The sequence below is a fragment of the Balearica regulorum genome, chromosome 13 (assembly GCF_011004875.1).
Source record: "Balearica regulorum gibbericeps isolate bBalReg1 chromosome 13, bBalReg1.pri, whole genome shotgun sequence".
In the NCBI taxonomy this organism is placed as follows: domain Eukaryota; kingdom Metazoa; phylum Chordata; class Aves; order Gruiformes; family Gruidae; genus Balearica; species Balearica regulorum.
Genome location: NC_046196.1, coordinates 22377694 through 22405050, shown reverse-complemented (window position 1 = coordinate 22405050; position 27357 = coordinate 22377694). Strand labels below are relative to the sequence as shown.

At 44.1% G+C, this 27357-nt stretch overlaps 1 protein-coding gene across 1 annotated transcript; it reads left to right on the top strand.

Annotated features, from left to right (window-relative positions):
* The first annotated feature begins 628 nt into the window (after positions 1-628).
* NUTF2 (nuclear transport factor 2) lies at positions 629-27243 on the top strand. The gene is made up of 5 exons (XM_075765217.1): positions 629-752; positions 10828-10952; positions 14666-14737; positions 18742-18840; positions 26701-27243. Exons 2-5 carry the CDS (start codon positions 10854-10856, stop codon positions 26812-26814), a joined length of 384 nt encoding a protein of 127 aa, XP_075621332.1. The 5' UTR covers positions 629-752; positions 10828-10853; the 3' UTR covers positions 26815-27243.
* The last annotated feature ends 114 nt before the right edge of the window (positions 27244-27357 follow it).

The window sequence follows — 27357 nt, the reverse complement described above, 5'->3', positions numbered from 1 at the left end:
TTGTATAGTGCTTGTTAGGGGAGTTAAAAATGAATTTCAGGATCCGCGGTCCTGGCTGCGGCCCACTGCTGCCTTCCTCACGCAGGGCCAACAGCCCTCTGAGGGGGCAAACGCTTCTCGCCTCCCTTTTTGGGGTGAAATGCTGTCACCGGTACCACCCAGGGACAGAGCGGGTGAGGTGGGCCCAGGGTGGGCTGAGGTTCCCCTCAGCCACCGGAGCCGTGACCGCCCTCCCCCCGCCAGCCCGCGGGGGTGACAGGGCCCGGCGGAGCCTCCCCGTGAGACGAGGCCTCCCACCGGAGGACGGCGTGGGTGGCTCCGGGAGAGGCGGAGGCGCTGGGTTTGTCAGGGACGGGGCCCATGGCCCTGACGGTGGGCACCGGGCTGGGGGCCGCAGAGCCCAGCTGAGGCGGCGGACAGTGCCCGTCTCGCCTTCCCCTCCCCCGCCCCGCCACTATCCCACAGTGCTCTGGGGCACCGCCCGCGGGGCCAGCGATGCGCGGTCCCCTTCCCTTCATTCAAATGAGCCACCGCGGGCGGCGCCGCGGGGCACGTCGGGAGTTGTAGTCCTTCACGCCACACCCAGTGCGCGCTCCAGCGGCCGGCGGGACTCGCTGTCCCGGCGTGCCGCGGGGCAGGGCCGCCGGGGCGGGGCGAGGCGGGGCGGGGCGGGGAGCGCGGGCGAGAGAGGCTGAGGGGGTTCGCGCCGCGCACGGTGCCGCCGCCGCCGCCGCCATAGTGGGAGCCGCGGGGTGAGTGCGAGGGGCGGGGCTGCGGCGGGTCCCCGGTGGGGCGGCGGCGGGAGCGGGCCCGGCCGCCCGCGGGCCGGCACATGGCGCCGCCCCACCCCGCGCTCGCCGGTCTGCGGCCCGGTGGTCCGGCCCCAGCCCCGCCGCGGGGCGCTGCCGGCAGTCGCGGGCCGGGCTGGGCGGGAGCCGGCGGCCGGAGCCGCCCTGACCTTCCCCGTCTTTGAGGCGCCGGCAGCGCGGTCCCTGAGGGGCGGCGGCCGGCGGCCCGCGCTTACCGGCTGAGGGAACCGGGCCGCCGGCGGCTCTGCCCAGGGCTGAGGGGGCCGGGCGCGGCTCGGCGGGGCCCCGCGTGTGGGCGGGGGGTGGGGGTGGTGGGCTGAGCGGGGCGGGAGGCCCTCGGCCCGGCCCCTCCGGCCGGCTGGGGAGGGCGAGGGGCCTCACCGGGGTGAGCCCGGGCCGCAGGCTCAGGGAGCAGATCCCTCCGGCGGAGCACCGGGAGGTGAGCGCCGCTCCTCCGCCTCGCACCGGCGGACCCAGCCTGCGGCAGCAGGCGGCTCCTCGCAGGAGTGCTGTCCCTGCCCCGCCGGGCTCAAGGCTTCGCAGCCGCCGCGGTGGTCTGAGGCACCGGGGCTTCTCCTGGGGCACCGAGCCCGGTGCCCCGCGGTGCTTCTGCCTTGCTTTGGCGTGGCCGGGTATCGCAGGGAGGAGGGGTAGAGGGGGGTGAACTCTGATGGTTTGCATAGTGGGAAAGGTGTGCTTGAGTGTGAGAAAGCTTCGAGTATTTTTGATGTTATTACTGCCTCGCCAGAAGGCTGTACTGAAGTTAATCCGACGTGGTTGAATCACTTTGTCACGTAGAAAATGAAAGGTTCGTGCTTCCTTGGAGTAGAGCTAGCAAAAATGTGTGTGCTCAGTGATCTGCTATAGGCAGCTAGTTTTTTCCTTTAAGTTGCCAGTTTCCGGTGTGACTCTACAAGAGATTTGGGTTTTTTTCTTCCACCTCTGTAGCTGTTGTCACTTTTTAGCTTTAAGAAGAAGCAAAACCTAAAAAACTTGCAGTAGCAAGGAGTGTATGTTACTTTTTGTTAATGTGAGATAGCTTTCTGAAGACATTAAGTCACCAAGACGGTGTTCTTGCAATTCAAATTTATCTCTCTGTCCAAGGCAGGCTGTAATAACACTTCAACTGTTCATTCTCATTTAAAGTCCATCATTTCCATTGTAAATGTGTCTTTTAGAGTTGGATTTGAGGCACACACGTTGTATTGCAGTCAAACTGGAACAAAGCCCAGGTAAATGCTTGAATAGGAATCAGTTGCTGATCTGTTGCTTGAAAGTTAAATCTGATTGCTTAATCAGCTGCCTTCTCAAGTTGGTACTTTTTGATTTCTCTTTCTGGGAGGAGGAGTTGTGTTCAAGCAATGCTTTCTGTGTTTGTGTGGGGTGACTTTAAGTTTTCTTTTTGCAGCAATTAAAAAAAAAGGCATTTCACAGATCTCTGCATAGAAGTAGAGAAATTACTGTATATAGTATCATTGTCAGTAAAATGCATAATCTAAAGTGCAATGATATTCTGGACTATTTATTTTCCAACTGGGATCCTACTTATGATTTCATTTTCCTCCTGAAAAGATTGCAAGTGATTTGAAACGTATTTGGTTTAACGTCTGGCTGTGTTTGTTCAGTTCTTTAGAAAAATGCAAATGGTAACAACTTTCTGGAGTTTTCTCTGCTGCGGTTTCTTTTGTCTTGGTCATTAATGATAGGATCGTCTAGTTAGTGGTGGTGGTGAAATCTGGAGCTCAACCAAAGACCTGATACCAATCGTATGGAGGTGAAGTATAAGAAGCCTTGCTTACACAGATGAAATCTTGTGGATCGTAAAGCATGTTGGAGAAAATTCTCCATATTTTGAATGCTGCCAGTCAATAATCAAGGAATGCTGTGGCTAGACCTAAAATTATGGGGTAATATAATGCAAAATAGCAATGTTCTCTTGGTCCTCCTGCATTTAGCTCTGCACCAAGGTACCTAAAGTTATATTTTTAGAGGTGACTGCCTTTGTGCTGTCTAATTCAGGACTGTTATTTACACAACTGGCCACTTTGACAAACATAAAACAGAGATTGTTTTCAAATGTGCCAAACTTCAGTTGTGAACCACAAGGAAACTTGTAAGGGTCAAATCACAGTTGCTGGTAGAAGTTCTGTTTGGAAAAAAAAGTAATAATACTGCATATTATTTTGCTGCTGAGTTCATGAACAAACATGGTTAATTTTTAAGTAATGAATTGATAGAGAAAACCAGGTTATATCTATAGTATGACCTCTTTGCTTCCATAACTTAAAAATCAGTTCCTAATTTTCTCTTAACCTGAATCAGTGTCATGAGAGTCAGAGACAGACAGATAGATAGAAATATCTTATATACCGCTGTTTCTTGGAGATTAAATGTTACGTTACTGTGCCCATAAGGTAAAGAAAAATGTGGTGTAGCAGTTCTCCCCTCCAGTTTCCCAGTGCCTCCTCTGTTACTTTAAAACTGAGTGGTCTTAGGTTCATCCTGGGGAAAAGAAATGTGCCTTTGGCCTTGTAAACTTGAATTCACAAAGAACGCTGTGGAAAAAATGGCAGATGTGTAGCATAGTGGCCATTGCTTAACAACAAAACATGCCCTCCTCTCTAATTATATGTAATATAATATGTCTCTGTATTTGAAAATCATCACGACTGACTCTCTGTGATTGTGAAGGGCTGTCGGGTTGCGGATAAGATGAGCATCGAGCTGTAGGCACAGGGAAAGCTTTGCCAGAGTCCTCCCCGTGCGTTTTGTTTGCTAGTGGCCTTACACTTGCTGACATCCGCAACCAAAAAAATACACTTCAAGTTGGCATAATTCCTGCATTAATTTGTTGTAATGAAGTTGGAGTAGAGGAATAAATTGACTTTCCCCTTCTCAGTGTTTTTATTTTTCATATTTTTCAAAAGGAATCAGTCTGCACCTTGTCACTCTTCACCTTTCTTCCATCCTTCCACTGTTCACGTATCTAGACTTAATTATTTTTAGATCTGAAAGCATATTTAGAATAATGTAATGTCTTGCGCAGTGCATAGCAATTACTAGGTGAAGGTCTCTGTTGAAATCAATAATTTCTGGTTGGCCTGGAGCAGTAATTTTCAGATTGTTAACCTCCGTGGATCTTCAAGCTACTGTGGAGATGATAGCGAAGATACCAAGGAGAAGCACTTCTTTCTTTCAGTCTCTGAATGCATGAATTTGCTCCTCAACTGGAAATTTCATGGCTTTTCAAACGCAGAAGGATTGACCACTAAACTGGAATTTATCAGAAAGAGGTACACTGTGTTTAAGATAAATGACTGATGATGTATTATGTCCCTGAGTAAGTTCCAGTATTTCATCATCCCTGTGTTAAGGGGATTCTGCCTGGCCTCAGCTTGTTTAGCCTGGAGAAGAGAAGGCTTGAGCGGGGCTTAATCATAGCCTTGAATATCTGTCAGGCTGTTATCGGGAAAATGGAGCCGGGCTTTTCACAAGGATATGTGGTGGGAGCACAGGAGACAAGGGGCACAAATTGGAACGGAAGGGATGCTGCTTGGACACAGGAGAGCTGCCCTCTGCGTGAGGACGGCCAAGCATTGGAACAGGTTGCCCACAGAGGTTATGTAGTCTCCAGCAGCAGAACTTTTGGGGCTTGAAGTGGATAAAGGCATGGGCAAGCTGGTCTCGTCTCCTAGCTGACCTTGCTTTGAGCTGGAGGAGGTCCCTTACAGCCTGAATTATTCTGTGATTCTATGATAATTTGCTTAGTTTCTTCTGTTGACAGTGTATGCCTTTGCCAAAGGAAGATGATCTGTTATCAAGTGATTCTTGGTGTAGTTGAATAGATGATCTGTTTGAGAGAAGATTAACTGGTCCTGTGATGCTGTTCCATTGTGTTCCTAGAAAGCATGCACAGGACACGCTCCTATCTTTATAAGTTTTAGCGGCAATAGAAAAGAGATTAAAGGGAAAATAGTCTAAAAACTGTTTGCTGTTTTAGTTTTTGGTTTTTTAACTGTAATCTAAAGACTGCTGACTCTTTAATCTGAGCAATCAAAAATACATGCATGGTAGAAATTGCATGAGTAACAGGAACTGAAACAACTGAGAGCTCTTTCATTGTCTTTATTTACTCTTGTTAATCAGTAGTGAAGGGTACAGCAGCTGATGGTCTAAATCATGTTTGCTGTGGATTCACATGTACCCCCGGACCGACAGCACTGATTTAAAGGGAGCAGTGGTACTCTCTTGTTACGCTGATTTTCAAATCTTCCAGAAAACAAGCTTGAATTTGGTTTTAAGAGAATTTAACTTTGGTGCAGTGATGTGCTGGGCCAGCTTTAATATCCAGGGAGCATGGTTTGTTTATGCACTGATTACTTATGGACTCAGTGTAGTCATAACTGGATAATAGATGGCAATGGTTTGGGGTTTGTTTTTTTTTTCCCCACTACCATGTTAGAGTGTATTGGTTTGAGGTTTTTCCTCTTTAAATTCAGTGTTTTCTTTCTTGGTGTTCCGCAGATCAGAAAGTCTTTACTGAGCTTATGTGCCTGTGATGGTTTTCATTGATTCTTTCAATACAGCTTGCAAATGCCTGGGAGACCACCTTTGTTTTCTTTGGCAATTTACATTATACTTTACTATTGCTCATATTAGTTTTTGTTGATATTTTCAGAAATGTTACTTGTAGAAGTGCAGGTCTGCCATGCTTGAATTCAAAAAGACTTAATTTTTTAAATTGATAGCGGTAAGCTTACACATGTCCAGGTCTGATAATACAGTAAAAGCAGCTGCTGGCTGAAACAATTATTTGGTCTTTCTCCACACTGCAGAGATGTGTCGCTGCTCCAAATGTCACTGGTGCTTACACGTTTCAGGAGAAGCGATCTGTTTATTTGTCTGTCGGCAGGTGACTCTTTTTTGACTTTTGCCAAGTAAAAAGGTGACTTTTCTTCAAGTGACACCTCTGAGTTGCTCTGGTGGTGCCCCTTGAGCAGGAAGATGGACTTTGTGCTGCATCATGCTGACAGAATCGACTGCAGGCGGTTTCATGGTTTCTTGTTTGCTGAAGGAAGCAATGGGAAGAGTTTTCATCCAGATCTTTTGCAGAAGTGGGTCTTTTAAGGACCCCTTAGGAGTTATGGGGAGTCTTGGTGTGTTCATGCTGATCTCTCATGCCCAGAGTTAAGGCAGAGAAGGAAGAGAGATGAGTGTAGACAGGAACATCTAAGCTGTGACAGGCAGTAGGAAAGATTCTGTGTTTCTGGATTTTGTGGACAGAAAATCTGTTGCCTGAGGCCGGTGTAACCCTGGTGTAATTCGAGGTCACTCATGGCCCGTGTGAAGGCTCCGTTCTCTTTCAGTCCTCCTCTGTCTCACACCTTGATGCATCTTCCTCCTTGGTGCTACTACTGTTCAGGTCATGCAGCTTCACCTGATATTGGTGCCATCTGCCAAGTGCCAGAGCAGATGGCGGGGGGGGCTTAATTCAGGCAGTTTTGTCCCTTGTAGAACAGCATGGCTGGTGGCACAGGACCCTACAAGCTGGAGGAGCCTGTGGGGAAAGGAGGGAGAGGGGCTTTGGGTGTGGTGTACTCTTGGAGGATTTGGCACGGTCAAGCAGGAACAGCAACACCGGGCAGTGTAGACTTGGTGGGCTGGGCTGCTGGGATTGTGGTGTCCTGTGGAAGTCGGCTGATGTTGAGAGTCTGTGACTGCACGTAGGGAAGCCTGGTGGTGTGGGCAACTGGGAAGCCCTGCATGGTTTAGGGTATGAATTCCCACTCCTGTACTGCGGGATGCTGAACATGGGAGCTTCGCTGTGCGTTCAGGGATGCAGTGTACCCCAAGGCTGAGGGGTGAAGAAGGGATGAAGATGTTGGGGATGCTGTGGTGCCGTGTAGGATGAGAGCTGTAGGAAGTGTGGTGCGAGATGTGTAGAGGGCCGGAGTTCATGCTTGAGGATGTGTCAGTGTGCGGCCTGGCAAAGGTATTGGAAAATTTGATTTAGACGCCACTGAGGAAAAGTCCCCTGTGGAGCAGCGATCCCAGTTCTGCAGTGTCAGCGTATACCTGTTGAAGAGAGCTGCTGGCAGCTGCAGCCTTTGTGCACTGTATTGGGTTTCGGCTTGAGCACTGACTGCTGGGTGGTATTTGAGGTGGGGATAAATTCTCTAATATGAGCAGATTCCAAGAAATTGAGTGAGTAATGTGAGTTAAAGTATTAAACACTGTGTTGGTAGCTCAGATTTGCTGCTGTGCTTCTGCAAAGAAGCCGTTAATCAAATGGACTGTGATATTCTTAAGTGGATGTGATGAGGTAGGTTTGAAGTGACAAAGGAAAGCAAATTAATTAGCTTAAGGAAACTGTCTCCTTTTCCACGGGGAATTAAGGTGGAATATCCAATAATACACTTAAACAGTGGTAACTTTCAGCAGGTGCCTTTAAAAGGACAAGTGTGCTACATTTTATGTGCTTTCTAGCTTATTGAAACTTCTCTTATCTGGCTTTATATTAACTGAATATTCTTGCCTCTGTAACCCAACTCTGAACCATGGATAGATTTGGCTGGATGGCTCTGACGCACATCTGTGTTGTCCTAGTGTTTGACAACATCAGAACATGTGCATTCTTCCTAGCTTTGGAATGGATCTTAAAAGCCTTTTGTATTACATTTATCTCATTAAAACAGCCTGATAAATGTATCAATACAGTCTTACATGGATTGTATCTCATTGAAAGGGACTGGGCTTGATGACACAGAAGATCATTCCTATCTTGTTCTTTCTTTAGGTACCTCTCTAAGCTTCTTATGTCTCTGACAGGCAGAAAACATAAGACAGCATGGAGGAAGAGGTGACAAATCAGAAAAGGAAAATAAAAAAACCTTTCCAGAGAGTGAGAGAATTCAGCAAAACCATATATGAATGACACAGGAAAAAGAGTAAGGTGGTAACAAAAAAATTAAATATTTCAGTATCCTTTTTTTTATAGTTTCATTCTCGCTTCTGGCAAAATCAACAATATAACTGGTCAAACTTACACTGATTTTTTTATTTAATGGTATTTTACTTGCCAAAATACAAATAATTTTTTAAGAAGGAAATAGCAAGCTAGCATACTAACTGTTAGGTTTAGAAACCATAATACTACTTTCTGTATTTAAAATACAAATTCCTTTAATTTCTTGCAGTCTCAGAGGCTTTCTCACTGTTTCAGGATTGAACCAAAGACATGTGGTGCTTGAGTGAGGCTGTTGTGCCCTGTTGAAAGCCTCTGGGTCTAAACGAGGTGCAGCCGGATATCTTGGGTTTGTATGGCGGTACAGGGAGCTGTGAAGGGTGAATATGCATCGGGTGGGTGTGTGTGGGGAAATATAATTTAGTAATAGCTAATTCAGTTTCAGGAGAATAAGCTGGTGGATTTTTGCTGTTCACTACTTCATCTCAACATTAGATGTGTGGCTGTTCAACATCGGTACTGTTGACTAGATTTGCACTTGAATGTTTAGGAAGGATATCTGATAGTGACGTGAGTTCATGGGTTGAAGTTGAAGCTATGATGATCCACAAAAAGTGAATGGAAGTGTTTTTCACTTGGACTGATTGTTGTTTCCACTGCAGCCATCTCAAAGTACACACCTTGGGTACCTGCAAGTCTGGAACAGAAACAGCAGACTTCAAAAGTAAATACTAGTACTTCTGGTTTTCCAAACAAGACACGAGAGTCCTCCCTGTCTGCAGGGTGGGCATCTCTCAGTAAAGTTTCCAGGGAGTTGGTGTGATGACTTCAGGGTGGTTTTCTTCAGGGTGGTTTTCTTTCAACATAAAGTACTTGAAATGGGCTGAAGTCTGATGTCTGCATCAGCTCCAGGTTAGGATATGCAATCAATACAACTTTTTCTCTTGTAAAGAAGTAGATTTAAGTTGTTTGAGGTGTGTGTGTTTTGGTTTTTAAACCTGTTTTACTTGGATGGATTTTTAATTTGTGATCTGTTTTCTCAGAGGAGTGACCACACTGGGTAAAACTCCTTCAGACTGAGTCATGTATTGCAAGTATTAGTGGAGGACATGTGACGGTAACTGATGCCAGATTGTAGATCTTCTGGGAGCAGCTCGAATGAGAGTTATGTGGCAACAAGTGTTTGAATTTTTAGTCTGTTAGTGTGCAGGGTTACTGAGTTCGACTGTATTGCCTGGGTGGTTGATACTGGAATAAAGATGTTTAAAAATGAGATAGGTATGTTTCTATCTTAAGTTCTTTTTTTTGACTTCCTCCTTGAATAAAATAAATTTTGAAGGCACACTTGAGATCTAGCAGGCAGCCAGCATCAATTGGATGTCAAAAATGGTGGAGCCTGTTGCATACTGTTGTGGTGCGTTGTCAGAACCAAAGCCCCTCCTGCTGAACCTCTCCTCGCAGGCTACAAAGCATCCCTTTCTCAGCAGGGAGAACCACCGTGCCAGCTCTCTGTGCTGTCACATTCTCAGCTCCACAGATGCCAACCATTTTCTCCCTCAAGTAGTCTGGGTGTCTAAGCCCTAGCAGTTGTTCTTGGCTTGTATTTTACTTTGGCAGTTGAATTTACTGCCATGAAAAATGGCAGTAAAATGTACCTCCTGTTACACCGTTGATGTAACAGAAGATATTTGCTCTTCTGTAAGTCTGGCCAAATGTGTGTAACCTAGAAACTTTTGGCCTAGGGTTTGAACCCATTTCAGTTCCTATTTTACTTGTACAAAACAGCTTAAGGCCTAAAATACGAAAAGAGTTTTCTTGTCTGACTGCACAGAAAGCTAGATCTGGTAATACTTGCTGTGGAGATGAGTATGGTTTTTGCTTCTCTTAGGAATTTGTCAAACAGGTGTGTGAGTAGTTGACAGCTAAATTGACACTGTCATGGCCTGTGTCCTAAACCAGAATTTCAAGCCTTAGATACTTTCCAGACTCACAGTGCGATACGGACCTGTAGCTCAAGGGCTCCTGGTCAGGGATTGCAAAGAGGGACTAGGGGCTGACAGATCTTGACATTTAGCAAGTGTAATGTAGTCTGCTTGAAGTAAACTCAGATCTTAAAATGTAATGTAGTGGGTTTTGAGCACAGCATCGTTGTATTTTGACTTTTAGCACCATTCTTCAGTCTTTCAGAGAGGTATCAGGATAAAAAAAAAAAAGAATTTGCTTTCTTGAAAGATTCAATGGCATGGTAAAGTCATCATCTGTACTGATCGTGTGTGGTAATTTCTAGACTGGGTCTGCCTGGCCTGCTGCGCGTTCTGTGTGTTTAATCCCTCTAAGAGAGGGACTCATGTTCAGAAGTGTGTGCTGCTTCTGAGCTTCCAGTACCTTCACTGGGAGCTGCAGATTCTCACCACTGTGAAAAATCAGGCTTTGTATCTTGAAGTTACTACAGATTCAAAGATAAATATTGAGTACACTTCAGCCTCAGTGACAGGATAGAAGAGGAAAGTAAGCTCATGTTTAGCAAAGAACTGGTGAATTAACTCCTGTTGAGTACCACTGAAAGGACACTCTTCCTTAGAATGGCCTGTGGATGCTGAAATACCCGAGGAGCTGAATAGATAAATAGGTTGGTGTAAGCCACTTGCAGACAATCCATATTAACACGTCAGTTCTTTACAGTAAATGAGATCAAGTCAAAATAGCAAGCGCTAGCTAACTTTTTCAGATGATGTCATGGTTGAAATATGTGACTATAAGGTGGTAACATGGATTTTTGTTCTTGTTCTCCACTTTGGTACGTGAGTTGTGACCTCACACTGAAATAGCTTTAGAAATCACCAAATGCTATAATAAAAATCTTGCATACCAAATGGTTTAATTTCTTATTTCACAAAAGTCTAGGATATAGAGGTGAGATTTGTCCTACTTCTTCCAAACAAAAAAACAGGCCAGCTGAGAGGATCTGTGTTCACGGGTGCTTAATGCACAAGCCAAGTGCTATGCTTATTTCTGTGAGTGTTTTTCTGATGATTTTGTTTGTTTCTTTTACAGTCACTGGCTTTAGGTGAGGATTCAGAATGGGAGACAAGCCTATCTGGGAGCAGATTGGGTCCAGCTTCGTACAACATTATTACCAGCTTTTTGATGCAGACAGGACTCAGTTAGGAGCAATATATGTAAGTACCTACACAAAGGGGGCTGGGGCTTTCTCCCACTATCTGTCTAGGTTTCTCTGTTTTGATGTGTGGGAATACACAGGGTGGAATAGTGGGTTTTATCCCGACTCCAGAATGTCGGTCAGTGCAATCACACTTACTCAACTTTTATTTATTGCATTTCTTTCACATTTCACTTCTGTTTTGAGCTTTGTCTGCCTTATCTATAGGCAGACTCACCCAGTTGGCTGTAGACAGTGGCTTGTAGTGGAGGGGGCTGGTGATGATCCTGTGATGAAATTCTCTGTAAAAACAAATATCCTAGCCTTAGTATGCCACTAATTTACAGGCGTGGATTTGCTTGGATCCCTCTTGAAGTGGGATGTGATTTAAGTCCTGCTCTGTGTTTAGCAGTTGTTGCAGGTGTTTCTTGGATCTCATGCTGTATTAATCCTCAGAACGTTTCTTGTGGTTTAGCCCCAGCCAGCAGCTAAGTATGAGGTGGCTGGACAGTTTACTGGGATAGCAAAGGAAGAGGAAAACAACAGCAGCAGTACTTATAACAGAATGTACCAAGCGGGTGATACACAATGCAGTTTGCTGACTGCCCAGGACCCAACGCCCAGCCTGTCACTGGCCAGTGATCCCTCCTCCCTGGCCAGCACCCCTCTTTATATACTGAGCATGATGTCATATGGTATGGAATATCCCTTTGGCTAGTTTGGGTCAGCTGTCCTGGATGTGTCTCCTCCCAGCTTCTTGTGAAAATTAACTGTATCCCAGCCAAAAACCAGGACAACATTAAAATAGATGAAAAACTTCAAATCCAGTTTAAATATTTAGGCTTTGTTAAAGAAATTTAAATACAACTAAGATTTCTTCAAAAAATTAGGTTCTATTATTCTCTTTATTTGGGGCAAAGTAGATTTGGCTTCCAAAATTAAAGACTGTAGCTAACAAACCCAAGGAACATCAGCTTTTAGTTTTGGGGGAAGACTCCTCCAGAGCATGCAAAGTGCTGTGCGTGTGGAGTTGATTACTGGTGGTGAGGAATGCTGCTGGGTGCCTGAGGTGTTTCAGCAAGACACTCAAGTCTTACAGGTCTTCTAGCAGCATATCCTGTTTTTCTGACCTGTTTTTCATCTGCTGGGTGAATTGTATGAAGCTTCACCAAACTCTTCAGGGTTGAAACTGTTGCGTGAGCACCATCTGAAACCTCTCCTTATACCTCAGCAGTATCCCCCAGCACTGATAGCAGTTGCTCTTTGGATTGTTGTGTACTTGCTATCTGCTAGGTTGTTGCCTTATTTTGACCAAGAAGCTGTGTACAGGGAGCCTACAAAGCAGAAAAACAAGTGTCCTGTGTTCAAACCACAGCTCTAAATACGAAGGCCCTTCGGTTTGTCGTGTAATACCAAAACATGTTCAGTCCTCAGAGGACTGATAAGTACAGGCTAATTGAAATTTCTGGAAATGGTGGTCGTCTGCACAATGAACTCCTGGGCTTTTTCCACCCTTAGGGTCTTTCAGCCTTTCATCATTCAGTGGAGATACCTGTGCAAATGTAGTCAGGAGAACTGTTACACAGATCACTGCGTGTATTGTTTTGTGGAGTTCCTAAACCTTAGAAGATGGGACCCTGTTTTGTGTGGCTAAAATGCATGAAGCTCACGACTTGCCTAAATTAGAGGAGGTTCTGCACAACTGCTCTTGTACTGATGCTCTTTTTGCTTTCTGAGACCCCGTGGGAGTGAACAGATTTTATAGCACGTGGGAATGCAGCAGGGAGCTCTTGGATTTGTTTGGCATTCCTGTATTGCTACTTCCACACCGCAAGGTTCAGTTGTCTCCTTTAGTGGTGTAATCCAAGTCAACTGAGCTTTTATCACCCGTTCCAGGTAGGGATCTGGGCCAGCCGCTTTTACTATGAATTACTCGAGTTACTTGAGTTGGAGCACTAAGCCAAAGACTTGTTTTACTGTTATCCCCCTGTAGTTTTGCAGGAAAATGCTGTAGCTTCTTCTTTCCTATGCTTTGAGTGTGTGGCTACTTAGAATGAAATATTTTCTTAGGTTCATGCTATTTTCTCATCTGTAGGGCTTTTGGGATAGCAGAGGAGATGCTTTTTGTTCTTGAAGCTGTTGCTCCCAGACTGTTGATACAGCAAGCGGCTGTTGAGGTAACCTACAGCAGAGAGTCAGGTGGACACTAGTTAGGTACAATGTGAAGTTGGAAGTGTGTTTCAGGAGGAGCGTGTTTTCCCCACCAGCTTAATCTGTGTCCTTTGTGCTCACCTGCCGATCGCTGCAGTGGGCTCGGTAAGGCAGGTTCTGGGTCCCATCTCCTTTTGTGGCTTTCCAGATGTGAAGGCTGCACTTCGAATGCCTGGGAGGATATCCTCATTCCCTGGTCCCATCACCTTGCTTCAAGTGATCAGCGACAGGGCTTGATGCCATGTAAGGTGCAAGTGGTGTCAGTTAGATGCCTTGCTATCTGACTTTAGATTACACAATCTAAGTTAAGTCCATTTACTCTTAAAAGGGATGTGTTTGAACTCAAGAGGAGACTGTATTCAGGGGCTCTTCACCATACTGCTTTTGGTTGCATCTGTGACCCTGGAATGCTTTGTGCTGTTGCCCCTGGTCCCCTTCTTTTTTCTTTCGGCTCCTGCTGCACTGTGTAGTTCCTCCTGATGATACCTGCAGGAGCAGAACCTGTTTTTTGAGAGTGGCTGTGATTGTTGTGCAGGTTCAGCACAGCATACGTGGCTGAAAGAAGTGGCTTTTTGATGTGGTGTGGGTCAAAAACAGGGCCTGGAAAAGCTACCACAGAGCATACAGATGGAGTTCTTCAGAATCTGCCACTTTCTGCTGACACATTTGGAGCTTCAGTGGGAGTCGAAGATTGGATGGTGAAGAGCCAAGAATCATGTTCCTGGAGGTGTTTAAACTCAGAGTGGAAGGAATAGCTGTCTGGGATAGGGTGCACAGGAACTTGGGCTATCATCTAGAGGGTGAGGGTGCTGTTTGGGGATGGCAGCAGGCAGACCCTGAGCTCAGGAAAACCTGTTTAAATTGAAGTCTTTTTGCCAAGGTTTAAAATGGAGTTTGATGGCAGAGCTATGTCAATAATAGGATTTTGTGACTGTAGGTTAAACAGAGTATCCTAAGTGGAATAGAAAGTTCCTTGCCTGTTGCTGTCGAACCTGACATGACATGCTCAGAACACCCTCTCTCATATACTTGAAGAGCTTGTAGGCTGGAGTACCTCAATTCATGCTACACAGGGCAGTCTGTTTGAAAACCTTTAGACGCACATTCTACTTTTCTGGGTGTGAGTAGGGTGTGCAAATCAATACCTGAGAGGGGAAAAAGCTGGTGATGCAACTCATCTTGTCAGACTTCTTCATATGAAAGACACTTTGTGTCCATAGATTATCTTTTTTTTTTTTTTTTGGTGTCCTTTAGATTTTCTTCTGAAATCTAACTCTGATCCAAAGGCAGGAACTTTTTTGCTGATAGAATAATGATAATTAAATTTAATCTACTCAATTTCTAGTTGATTATTCCACACTCTTTCAGTTGCTCTTTGTGGTTTCTTTCCATTTCTCTTTGAGGTAGTTTCCAAATAGCTGGGTTCTAAGGATATATGCCAAGTAAACAAAGTGTCTTACCAGGATTGCTTAAGGGTTACCTAAGCAGATTGATGAGGTTTTTTTTTTCTTTTCCCTTCAGATTGATGCATCATGCCTTACGTGGGAAGGACAGCAGTTCCAGGGCAAAGCAGCTATTGTTGAAAAACTCTCTGTAAGTCTATAATCCTTACTGAATGTTTTGGGAAACAGCTCTGAAGACTATAAATTAATTGCTTCTGAAAATTTTATTTTGGCCTCAGCAGTTTAAAACTCTTGAATATGGCACTTGTGCTTCCAACTTTTGGTCTTCAAAAAATGTTATTTGTGATTTAATTCTGTGTTCCATTGGTGGCTCTAATGGTGGAATGTTAATTGACTCCATTAGTTTGCAAGGCTATTTTGTGACTGCAATTGCATTTGACGTGGATTTACTTTTTTTTTTAAAAAGTATAGTTCATTAGCTGACCCTGTGATCTAAAGGAACAAAAGGTGTTCTTTGTTCTTTTAAAGCATGGCAAGGAAGGAGCAACAGCAAACCTGTTGTTTGGATCTGCCTGTGATAGAGACTAAATGTGTTATTGCAAGGAACAATTTGTTTTCTGATACGTGAACTGCAAATAAGTTCTATAGCGGAGAACCTGACTTATCTTCAGTGCAGCATTTGTTCGGATGTGAGCAGCTGTGGTTCAGGACTTTGAAAGCAGTAGTTCCTCTTCAGCAAGCAAGAGGAAAGCATTTCTTACTGCATAGAGACTGAAACTCCATGTTCATTTAGTTAATCTTGAAGAAGTTTTGTCTCTCTGAGTAAATCTGTGCTTCTGTTATAAAACTGGTTGTACTTATTAGCAGTCATGAGACTAGAAGGTTTGTTTCTCTTGCAAGATATGCAGAGGGCATGTTTTTGGTCCTCGGACATTCTGTTCAGAGCATGGTATATCAGACAGACAAAGACTTTTCTTCTCAATGTGTAATAAAAATGGTTCATAACTTGGATGCTTGTCTTGTCGCACAGCTACTGCTCACTGCTTTCATCTAAGACATCTTTAACTGTGAAGGCTGAGGTTTGCCCTTGGATCTGTGTTTTAGGTGCCTGCATTGCCTTTGAGAAGGCCACACACCTCAAAAATAGCACAGCTTGCAACTGCTAGCCTCTAGATGAGGAGATACTCAAGCTCCAGAGTTGCTTGTTTGTGTACTCAGTGTTCTTTAGACTTCTGGGCTAGCAGCCATTTAGATACCCAACCAGCTGAGCATTTGCTTGGCCGCAGTGTCTCAGACAGCTGCCTTGGATCTGGCCCAGTGCAGATCGGCCCCTTTCCCACCACAGTGTTGCTCATCTTTACCTTCCCTGTCTGCGATGCAAGCTGGACTTTCTGGATTCATGTGCCTGCTGCACAGTCTTGCTTGCTGAGTGAAGGCATGCTATGTTGCCTCAGGGAAACTTTTTCTGACTTGTATCTGTCTCTTTAAAGTAAGGAAGAAATGTAGTAAAATGATTGCATGCCCTTCCTCTGCCATGGCTCATTGTGGGGCTGTATCAACTTACCGTGGCTCTGATGTCTTTCAGCACACCCCTGTCAGCACTGAGCTACTTGGGCTCTGCTTGCTGCTTCAGCTTAATGTGCTCACTTACTCTGTTTGCGCTTCCGGAGCTTCTTGGTCAGCAGATCACTGCAAGTTTGACACTGAAATTCTTCTGCATTTCTTCAGTGCCTGGCTGATGAATCAATGTAAGCACCAAGAGGTGGGATTTTCTTTTACAGCAAGTTCTCTGCTGTGTAACAGCAACACGGTGGCACCTTTTCAACCTACTCTGTCAGATGATGCTAATACATTAGGACAAGGTTGTAAAGACCTTGCTTTGCAGCACTGGTGCACCTGTACCGTGTTACAAAGTGGGAATTGACACTTATTCCTTCTGTCTTAATTGGTGCTGGACTTAAGAGTTGTTTTCAGAGTCCCTGCCCTAATCAGGGGGCAGCCTGATTCACATTGGGCTTGTGAGATAATCCTCTCATTGCACAAACCTCCTGGACCAAAGAGGAAGCTGGGATAGGTAGCTTTGTTGCCAAGAGTGAGTTTAAGCTTCTCAGTTTTATTCTTGCAGAATTTCTCTTACTTCAAGGAAGATTCCACGGTTTTGGTAGTGAAAGCCCAGACAGTTTTTAGTGTCAGAGGCTGTTGTGTGGCTCCTCACTTGTTAGGCACCTTTATTGTACTCTTCACATCAAGAAATGCTTCTCTCTGGTACAGATGGATGTCCATAAGCAACCATCCTTTTGAGGTAGCTTCTCTCCTTAGTAAAAATCACTGATTTTTACTATCAGCTGACTCTACTCTTTCCACTGCGGTTTCCCCCACTGCAGCGCATGAGGAGTAGCTCACTCGGCTGGCCAACCACTGGGGCCCTTTTCTCTGAAGGAGACAATCTTGAAACAGGCACCATCTTATCCAGCCTTGTCTTTGGTTCCTTGTCACCATTTGGTAGGGCTCTTGACTCTGAAGCCTTTCCTTCCTCCCTGTCCCTCAGTCTCACTTCTTGGCATCTTGTTGCACTGGAAGCTGGGTTCTGGATACAACCCCATTCGTTCCCCTTCATCCCTCTGCCTTCTCAAGAGACTCTTCTTGCAGGGCTCATTCAACAAGGAACTGTTGTGCTGAGGTGGGACCAGGTTTCATAGTACTCCCTTTTGTCAAAGGAAGGGTGCAGGCTGTGCGTGCACATTCAAGTTTGGGATGGTGACCCTGGAAAATACTCTGCTGGTAGTTCAGAAAAGACTGCTCTGGATTTTGTTTTAGCTACAGGATGTCTATGCCATGTTGCAAACCAGTAGCTCACTTTGCAGTTCCTGGTAGGTTGGGATTGTTCTCCCAGCCGAGATGAAACACTGCAGGCTTTCTTAGAGTTGTTCTTGAATAGCGTCCCTCTGATTAGAGGGCTGCTCTGCACACTTCCTTTGCTTCCCCAGGTACTGCTCCTTCCACAGTTTCTGTGTTCTCTATTATCCAAGGATTTAGCTTCCTAGTATCCTTCCACAGAAGCCTTGTGCTTGTCAGGGCCGGGTCTGTACTTCGCATCCTTGGCAGTAGGACTCAAGTCTCCTGTTCTTGTACCTAGGCCTTCTACAAAGCCTTTCAGGCTCCTTCCACTAGAGCGAAATGCAGAACTTGTCAAAGTACATGCTTGGGTCTGCCTCAACCCGTTAACAACTTGGGGATATGAAGTAGGGGCATCAAAGTACAACCTGAGGTTGCGTGCTGCTGTCCCGTGCAGTGCATGGGCTCTGTGTATCAGTCATAGTCACTCGGAGCTCCATCTATGCTGAACTGTCACTTCTAAAGCATCTAGCGTTAATGCAGCTGTGGATAGAACAGTGCCAAAATGCCTTTGTGTGACAGGACTCTGAGATCCCCTAGATGTTTGGTGTTTGCTGCTTGAGTCATCCATGGTTGGAATGTGAACGTGGTCTAAGTTGAAAGAGAGGAATTACTCCCCAATGTCTGGTATTTCTCAAGGTGCGTTCATTGCACGCTTAACTCCAGACACACTTGCATCTGCTGCACGAGCATGGAAAGCTTTGTTCTTTTCAATATGTGTGCTTTTGATCTCCTCCTCCTTCTTTCCCCCTGCACCTGCCTGGTACATGGCAAAAATGGTGCCTGTTGCTGCTTTGGTTCCCCTCAGGTGCTGTTAGGAAGGAAAGAAAAAAGGGGAAAGGTGGATATGTGGATTTCAAGTCCTGAACACTGGCTCTTGGTCAACCACCTTTCCTTTGTGTTCACAGCTGCTTTAACAAAGAAACGAATTTGGAGTTGCCTGGTAAACCCCAAATATTAGATAGAATCTTTTAACGCTGTTCAGAGCAGAGGAGCTTTATGCCTTCATTGTATGAACTTTCAGCTTGTAGATGAACTGAAGCTCTTCAGGCAGTGTAATCAGACTAGGAAAAGGTACTGCTTAACGTACATGGTGACATACTCTTTCATGTCTCCGTGCTTGAAAAACAACTGTTAGGATCAACTCAGCCTGAGTAGTGTCGAGTTGCAACAACTCTCTATGCGGTACTACCAAAATAGTCTAACACTTCACAATGTTGGGTTTGCTTGGTCTTTGTTTTGTGACTTAAATAATGCAATGACTGTACACTTGCTTATTTTACTTTCTTTTCTTTGTAGAGCCTCCCTTTCCAAAAAATACAACACAGCATCACAGCACAAGACCACCAACCTACACCTGACAGCTGTATACTCAGTATGGTAGTGGGACAGCTTAAGGTAAACTCTTTCCATTACAGGTTAACAAATGCTTATGTCTTAGATTTTTGCAGGATTCTAAATCATCCGATTTCTGAAAACATTAAAATGCTCTCTTGGGTGGGGAAGGAACACCAGTAAGCTTGTGTTGGGATATCATTCTTCTGCTGTTCAAGACTGTCAAGAAACCGCTCATCCATTCAGATAACTAGGACTAGGTCACGCACCTGTAATTGGACAGTGCTGTGTTCCTGCCAAGCAAAGTACCATGGCTTTTACTGTGCATACAAATGCCACATGGGCTCTTGAAGCATCAGTATTTCCCTTACCCTGATACAGTAAGGTTTTGGTGTCCTATGCATTTAAAAGCATCATAACAGTGTTCTTGGACAATAAAAGCACATCTAGTTTAATGTGCTCTTTGATGTAACGTATGCATCGAGCTGTGATTTAGCAGATGGTATTGGTTAGCTGACAACCCTTCGGTAAGACCATGCTTTTTCTTGCAGGAATACAGTTCTGGTGTTAATGCAGTCCTGTATCTCTGTAGTCAAAACTGGTTCAGCAATGGGAGTGTTGCCGCTGAGATCAAACGCTTATTGTTGAAACAGCTGTTTCTTGTGAAGAAATTGGATTATTTTTCAGGCTGTAGTATGATTACATTGCTGTTGATGTACTACTGAACTGCGTAAACTTACCCAGTCTCTTGTTCTTTTGAGGAAATGTTGCATCTTAATACACCAGGGCCACAGACTTGTAAATTAATGAGACTGCTTATTAATGAAAGAAATTATCCTGGAATCTGCAAAAATATCCTGTATGTAAAGTCAGCTGTAGGCAGAACTTGCTCACAGTGGGCAGTGTTTCATTAAAAAGTGTGAAATCGTGTAGCAATAGTCAAAGCAATCAGTTAGTTTTGTCAGGGTTTAGTCCAGTCATGCTGTTAAGTCAGGACTCTAAAGCCATCCAGTCTTTAGAGTTACTTAAAGCCAGTTTCTTTTAAAGTAGCTGTTTAGGTTTCTTCTTCCTGTTAACTGAATGGCACCTCCTGTATCAAAACATTCAAACTGCCACTGACTGTACTGTTAACTAAGCAAACGGGGGACTGAAAGTTTGAATCTGCTTGCTTAGCTGTTCTCCTTTCATGTTTTGGGCTGGGCAGTTGAAGAGCAGTTCCCAGTGCGTTGCATCCACTTCTAAGCCTAACACAGATAGCTTTGGCTCCCGTTAAAGTTGCTCGTGCTTCCTAGCTGCAAGTTGGATTCCAGCTTTCTTGTTGCTCAATCCTGCCTGCACACGCTCTGTTGAGGAAAAAGCCACGCGTGGCCATGGAGAGCACGGAATTGCAGGACAGGTGTGAAGTCAGACATGCTGATCTCATCTGTCTTACTCCTGGGTGTGCACAAAACTCGATGATGTGACCTTTTGATGCAATGTCTTAGGCCAGTCACATCTGCACCCGGTTTTGCACAGTCATGTTTTTAAGGTTATTGTGTAATCATTAAGAAGATTACAGCTTGCAACAGTGACTGTGTTGAATCCTGTGGCAAGATACCAAGTTCTTAAAGATTCTGTCAAGCTTTTGGGTTTTCTCAGCCTTTACTATGGTCGTTAGGGTTGTAGATGCAGTTGGAGAGCTTTCCATAAATACCATGGGTGGGAGTAGCATTTCTTACTGTGCTTTTTTTTATCCTCTAAATAACTTGCTGAAGTTATTCAGAATAATTCAGGGATCACGTGATAGTGCGTCTAGGTACTTGGAAAGAACATACTGGATTAAAGTATGTCTATTGTCACGATCAAATCCAATTTGTCTGTGAATTTTTAGTAGGAGAGGCAACATTTTTCCATTATTCACATGTACGTGTGTCTGATCTTAACTTTAAAAAGCACATTTTAATGCCTGGGAATGCTGTTCCTCACTGAGGAAGTGTCCAGAAAGTCCAAGTCAACTTAGAACTTTTGACTTCTTGCCTCTGCCTTGTGTGATACTTACACAGGTGGACAAATGACATAATCAGTAACCGCCTGTAGCGTGACATGAACATGAACCTGGTGGTCATAGGTAGCACTTTTTCTTGTGCTAATACTTAGGTGTTGATATCCATTTTAATGTATCGCAGTGCTGCTCCAGATGCAATACAGTAACTGAACAGCTGGGTTCACTTAGCGCATTTTAACAAGTGGCTCATCTGTAGCTCCAGTTGAACATGCAAACATGGGGAGGCATGCTTAGTTTTATGTAAAGATTGCCACCTTAACGGTGTGGCTGTTCTGCACAGCTCCCATCTGTTGGTCTTGAGGACAACTACAGAGAAATTTGCCCATGGGGACTTCCAAGACCATCAGTAGCAGGGTTTGAAGGGAAAAGCCATGCCTCCTGCTCACCATTCAGTTATCCTCTTCATGGGACTGTGAGCCAAATTCTTCAAAACCCAGTACGATTAATGCATATGCTTTTGAATCCTCTGCTTTTTTTTTAAACTAGTGTTGTTTTATGTAATGAAGGAGCATGCATAATGCTTTTAATAGAGCAATCCAAGAAAATAATAAAGCTAAAATACCTGTAACATACCCTTTCTAAGAAGTCATTCTTGGCATGATATTAAAATGGATTTTCTCAGGCCTTAGTGGCTTGAATTGCTCATCCCAAAAGTTCAGTGGAAACTCATTAAGTGAGCTGGGCACATCCTGTATGTCTTCCTTAAACCATTATATTTTGATCTTGTTTGCTTTAAGGGGAAAAATACAAACCAAAGAAAGCAGCATAAGAACCTTCTACTCTCCCTGCATATACTGTGGGGTGAATCACTACCAAATTGTCAACGAGGCCTCGGCTCTCTTAACTGTACAAGAATAGTTCTGAAGAAATAATGGAGCCAAGGACTGTTACTGTCTAACTCCTTATTTCCTTTACCAGAGTGTTATGCCTTAAGTAAACTTGGGTGTATTTGGGTTGTTTTAAGCCTTTGGCCTCCCCTGCTGGAGGGGAATTTAACTGGAATCAGCTGGAAACATTGCTGCCCTGTGGCAAGGTCAGGATGTGTATCTCTGCAACAGCCCAGCATGTTAATACCTATATGAACTGTAAATTAAAAAAAAAAGAAAAAGCAACATCTTTTGCAGCAGAATAATATCTGCACTGATGGGACCGGACACAACAGCTTCTTGGAGACGATGTCTGAGAGCAATGTCACTAGTGAGGATCTAACTTGCTGGCAGCAGCAGTACAGTAATTGCTTTCATTGAAAAGCAGATTTTTCAAGTAAACAGATGAAAGATCCTCTTTAATGGACGTTGGGATAGGCAGTAATGGCCTTTTTTTAATCCTTTGTAGAGGTATAATAACTATACCACCGCTTATTCTAATTTTATTTTTTTTATTGCTACTCATTGTCTGAATGCATGCTTGCTTCTTTCAACTAGGCAGAGTAAGCATCAGTTCCAGCCTTTAGGAGTGAGTTTCATTTGATGTGCTGCTACTTTACCAATGTTCATCCAAAATGTCACCCAGTATTTTCAGTGTGCTTCACCTCATAACGTATTTCTCCTGTCATGCTCAGGCAGACGATGACCAGGTTCTAGGCTTCCACCAAACCTTTTTGTTGAAAAGTTTTCAAGGTGCCTGGGTGTGCACCAACGAAGTCTTCAGGCTAGCCCTCCACAACGTTTAACCCTCTGCCTTACCTCTCTTCCATGCCATCCTCGCTGTCCTGGTTGAGTAAGGAGCGCTCTCTTCTCGCTCTTCTGTCACTGGAGCTGGGCTGAGAAGCATGGCTGTGGCTTGTGGGTTCTGGGAGCAATGTGGCTCTTCCTGAGAGTGTGAATTTCGAAGTGATTGTTGCAGAATTAATTGTGAATAACTAATTGTTATGCGGTGTTTCCTAGTCTTAAAAGGAAAGGAAATTTGCAATTAAAATCACTGGACGTTTTTGTAATGCATGCTGAATACTTAAAGCACTGCTTAAAGTCTGTTAAATGAGGCTTAACATCTGAAAGATCCTGCTGTCCTAAGTAATTAGCCTTTCCTTTGAGATAAGGATAGCTGCAAGCCCACAGGTCAATTAACGGGTTTCTGTGGGGTGCTGGCAAAAGAGTAAAGCTGTCTGACCAAAGAGGAGAAAAGTTGTCTACCTAAAATTGGATTGCAAAGTAGTGTTGCAGCTAATACTCTTTACGTGACCCATGGTTCTGTGCGCTGAGGAGTTTCTGCAGTTTTGAGCCTCCAGATCAGAAGGGATGTAGAAAAACTGGAAGAGGTCAGAAGGCTGCCAAGTTTGCCAGTGTTCAAAAGCTTGTGGAGTCTGGAGAGGAGGCAGCTAAGGGCAATCTGCCTGAAATGTAGGTGGAAAGTAGTTGAGAACTTCCAATAACCTGAAAGCAAACTCTTTTTTTGTGGTGCTAGACAGTGTAACAAGGGACAGTGGTTGCAAACCATAACTTGGGAGGTTCAGATTGGAAACGAGGGGAAGTTTGGTTGGTTTTTTGGGTTGGTTCCCCCAAGCCCCGGAAGGTTGAAGCCTTGGGAACTGTTGCCTGGACATGTTGGGAAACCTCCGTTCTTGGAGGCTTGGAAGAGCACAGAGCTGTGGCTGAGACAGTGCTGCTGTAGTCCTGCTGTGAGTTTGGGGCTGGATACCAGAGGATCCTTCCAACCTGATTCTGTCACTGACTTTTTTCATTTTTATTTTAATTCAAGGATGTCATGAAAGAATTTGAACTGCACAAATGAAAGCTTTGTAGGAAAAATAAAGCCCTTGTCTTTCAAGCCTGGAATGCAAATTTTGAGTTGGACATAGCTAACTTTGGAGTGGAAAGTAAGAGTAAAGAACTTTTCAGTGAGGTTTTACCTGAGCTATGATGAAGATCAATAATAGAGTGGGATAGGGTTAGTTTATGCCTTCTAGAGCATCTCAAATCACTTAGCTGTGGGTCTTTGCTGTATGTTAATAGGGCGTATCCAGAATTTTGAGAACAGACTATAGGTTATTTCATTCACCTTAAATACAGTCTAGTATTTTCCTTGTTTTTAAAGTATTCTGCTCCTCTACGCTGTGAAGACATAACGTGAAAGGAATAAAGAAAGCAACGATGTGACTTTGTTGTGGGAATTTGCCATGTGTACAACAGCAAGTGTTTGGGGAAGAATTACCTTTTAATCTTTTTTTTCATGTGTCCAGTCCTGCATTGCATAAGAAAGGAGGAAATTCTCCTCAAGCCAAAGCACTCAGAGCTGCAGTGCAGCTAGGCTTATCAGAAATTGAGGAAACCTGCACTAAAACTAATGTAAAGGTGGTGATACCTTTTTTCCAGAGGTATATTTTTAACATGTACTCATGTCAGTAATGACATGCTCAAGTTTGGTGTGAAAACTACTTATGCAACTGGTATTAGATGCCTCAGTGACCTAAGAAGAGGAGACCACAGGGCAACTGAGACTATACTAAATGCTTATTAATAGTGTTGATTAGAAGTGATGCAAGCTGAAATGATTTTGCCTGGCTACTTTAAGCCATTAGAAAGGAGCTGACACAAATATGAATTTGTTCCACCTTAGTCAAAATTAATAAGATGCTTCACAAAGTCGTATGTCAAACTTTAACAGCTCTGTGATGCTACTCAGTTTTCCTAAAGATTCCTTCATGTCCAGGAACCCACAAACTATCAAGCAGTAGTGAGACTATACTAGGAGTAAGTGTTACATTTACCTAGGAAAAGCTAGAAAAGGCATAAACCCAGGGGTTTCAGTGCACAGTGTGTCTTTTCTGGGCAGATCTAATAATGCTAAGACTTCTCTGGAAATAACTGACACGGCTGCTGTCATATGTGCTAATGAACTAGATGGACAGCTGCTTTAATCCAGCATCGTTGCTTGTGTTCACGCTGTGCTGGCTATTATGGAGCCTCTGCCTAATGCAAAAGGAGGCGTGTATCAGCGCGACAAAAAGCTGCCCAGTTCATCAGCCTGTTGAACAGTGACTTTATTGGCACTTGCTTGAGGATTTTTCATTCGTCAACTAAACACTTGACTTGCTCGTAGTTCTGGCCTTACTTGTTGCCTTCTTAATTTCTGGCTGTAGTAGTTTCCTCATTCACTTTGTCCTTCATGGTTTTATAGTGATTTGATATCTTTCTTGCCTGTTCTCCCCACCCTGATCACACTTTTGCAAGCTAGAGTGTCGTACTCGATTTACTTTCTTTGGTAGGAACCTGTCCTGAAGCTGGCTCATCTTTCTTGCCCTTCTCTGGCCTTTGCCTATTTACACTTGAATTTGTGTTAAATAAGTGCATGCAGGATTTGATGTGTGGGTGCTATCTGTGCATTTATGTGGTTTCTTACTTACGGGTTGCGGTTCTCTGCTCCTTGCCTAATAACTGCTAACACTGTGCTTGTCTTGATAGCTGTTGAGCCCTGAGCTGGTTTCAAAAACAATAAAAATAACTGTCCATCATTATTTCAGTATAACTTCCCTGAGAGGCCTCAGCTAATCTAGGGCCCTCTTTGGTTTTCCTCTGGATTAGCGTACGCTTACTGAAACTGCATTTCATCTGTCACTTTATTTCCTAGTCAGCTGTTTCTATGAAGTCCTTGCAGTCGCTCACAGATTTGATTGCAATTGCTCCTTTTACATGCACTTGAGCCTACCAGTGCTCTGGCAGACTTGCTGGTTTGTGATATAACTGATGTCCTTAGCGAGTTGTTCCTCGAAGCTGACTTGTTTCACATTCATTTAATCACTGACAAGTATATTACTTTAAGTAAAGATTATATTTTTGTATTTACTTTGTAGTTTGCTTTGCTCTTCAACCTTTTCACTTGCTTTTCTTGGTGGACATCAGCGGAGCATTGAGAATAAACACTCAGCATTTTGACAGTCTGTTTCATGGGTTTCTCTGCTGCTTTTCAATGCTTTTTTTTATGCATTCCCCCCCCTTTTCTGAAGCTGAATAGTCATGTGCTGAAAGAATAGAGCTTAAAATCCTCCAAAAATGCTGAAATGAATACACTATGGTCAGTATCAGAAGATTGTTTTGTAGCTAGGTCCTGTGCGCTGTTCAGATTAAATCCTATTGTGCGATTTCCAGCTGATTTGGGAATAATTGATGTTGTTTTGAGGCTTTAATTCCTGCCTGGTGTTTCTGAGGAGACTGGTAAACATTAGGTGGGAGAACTAGTCTCCCTCTAATACTATTTTCTACTTTTCTACTATTATAGTAAATACAGTGCAGGCACTATAACCCGCCTAGATGAATTGCAAAAGGCAGAGCTGCTGCAAAGATCCCTGTGCTTAGAACATCTCGTTGCAGCTAGAGCAGATACTTCACTCCCTTTGAGCTGTTCCTGGAGAGCGGAAGCGGGAAGTACTACGTCACTGGCCGGCTGGACTTGCTCCAGGGAAGCTTTCAAACACCTAGATCACTACCTAGATCATTCAGGCAATAACGTTGATACTGACTTCTACAGAAACTCCCTTCTGTCATCAGTCCAAAGTACAAGCTAAAAAGTAATGTTGAAAGACCCTGGTTTATGCTTGGTTTCCCGGGCAAGGCCCAAAGAAAATTTGTGATTCAGCACTAAGGCAGGCATGCTCTTATCAGTGGTGCGAAGCTGCTGGAATGAGATGTCTGCGGCTCTTCCAGAAGAGCCCGGCTTCAGATGCCATTGCGGGATTTCTGGGTCATTGGGCCCTGGGTGTTTGTCTGCAAAGCAACTTGGAACAGAACCTCTGGTTGTGTTAGTGTCTCCTGAGGAGCTAGGCATCTTACAGCATGTGACATCACTGTTCATGTTAGCTTTTAAGTTGTCTTATCATGAGTTTTGGAATACATTTCTCAAAAAAGAGCTTTTTGAACTTTTTTTTTTCCCCTCTCTTTCTACAGGCTGATGAAGATCCTATCATGGGATTCCACCAGATATTTCTATTAAAGAACATCAACGATGCCTGGGTTTGCACCAATGACATGTTCAGGCTAGCATTGCACAACTTTGGCTGAGCTGGCAACCCCGAGGCACTCGTGCTTTTTCTTTTTTTTTCTTTTTTTTTTTTTCCTCCTCTTACTGGTATTATTCACACTCACGGAACATTCCAAATATCATACACAAACCTGCAGCACCGCAGAGCGTGAGCAAGCAAGACCTGTGACCTGCCCTTCTGCTGAGTTTACATTGTCACTAGATGAGTTTCTTGTGCATGATGTTTGGAAGTTAGACTTAGCTGCATTTGACAAGAGAAATTTGTGTTGTACCAGCATGCCTCGGAAAGAATTTATAATGCAAAAGGTTGTTGTTTATGTACTGACAAGATGCTCTATAACCCAAAGAAATGAAAGAACAGCAGCCTGTACAGCCCAGATATTGATTTGTTCAGATGTTTCAATGCTACATTACACAATAAAACCATGAGATTTTCTTAACAGTTTAAATTGTTTTAATGAGTTGGATATGGAGTATGTGATACCGCGTGCTTTGGATACTCTCTCTCTGCCTGGTCAGGAAATGTTCGCAAACCTAAAACTCTCCAGCTGAAGAGCGCCTGA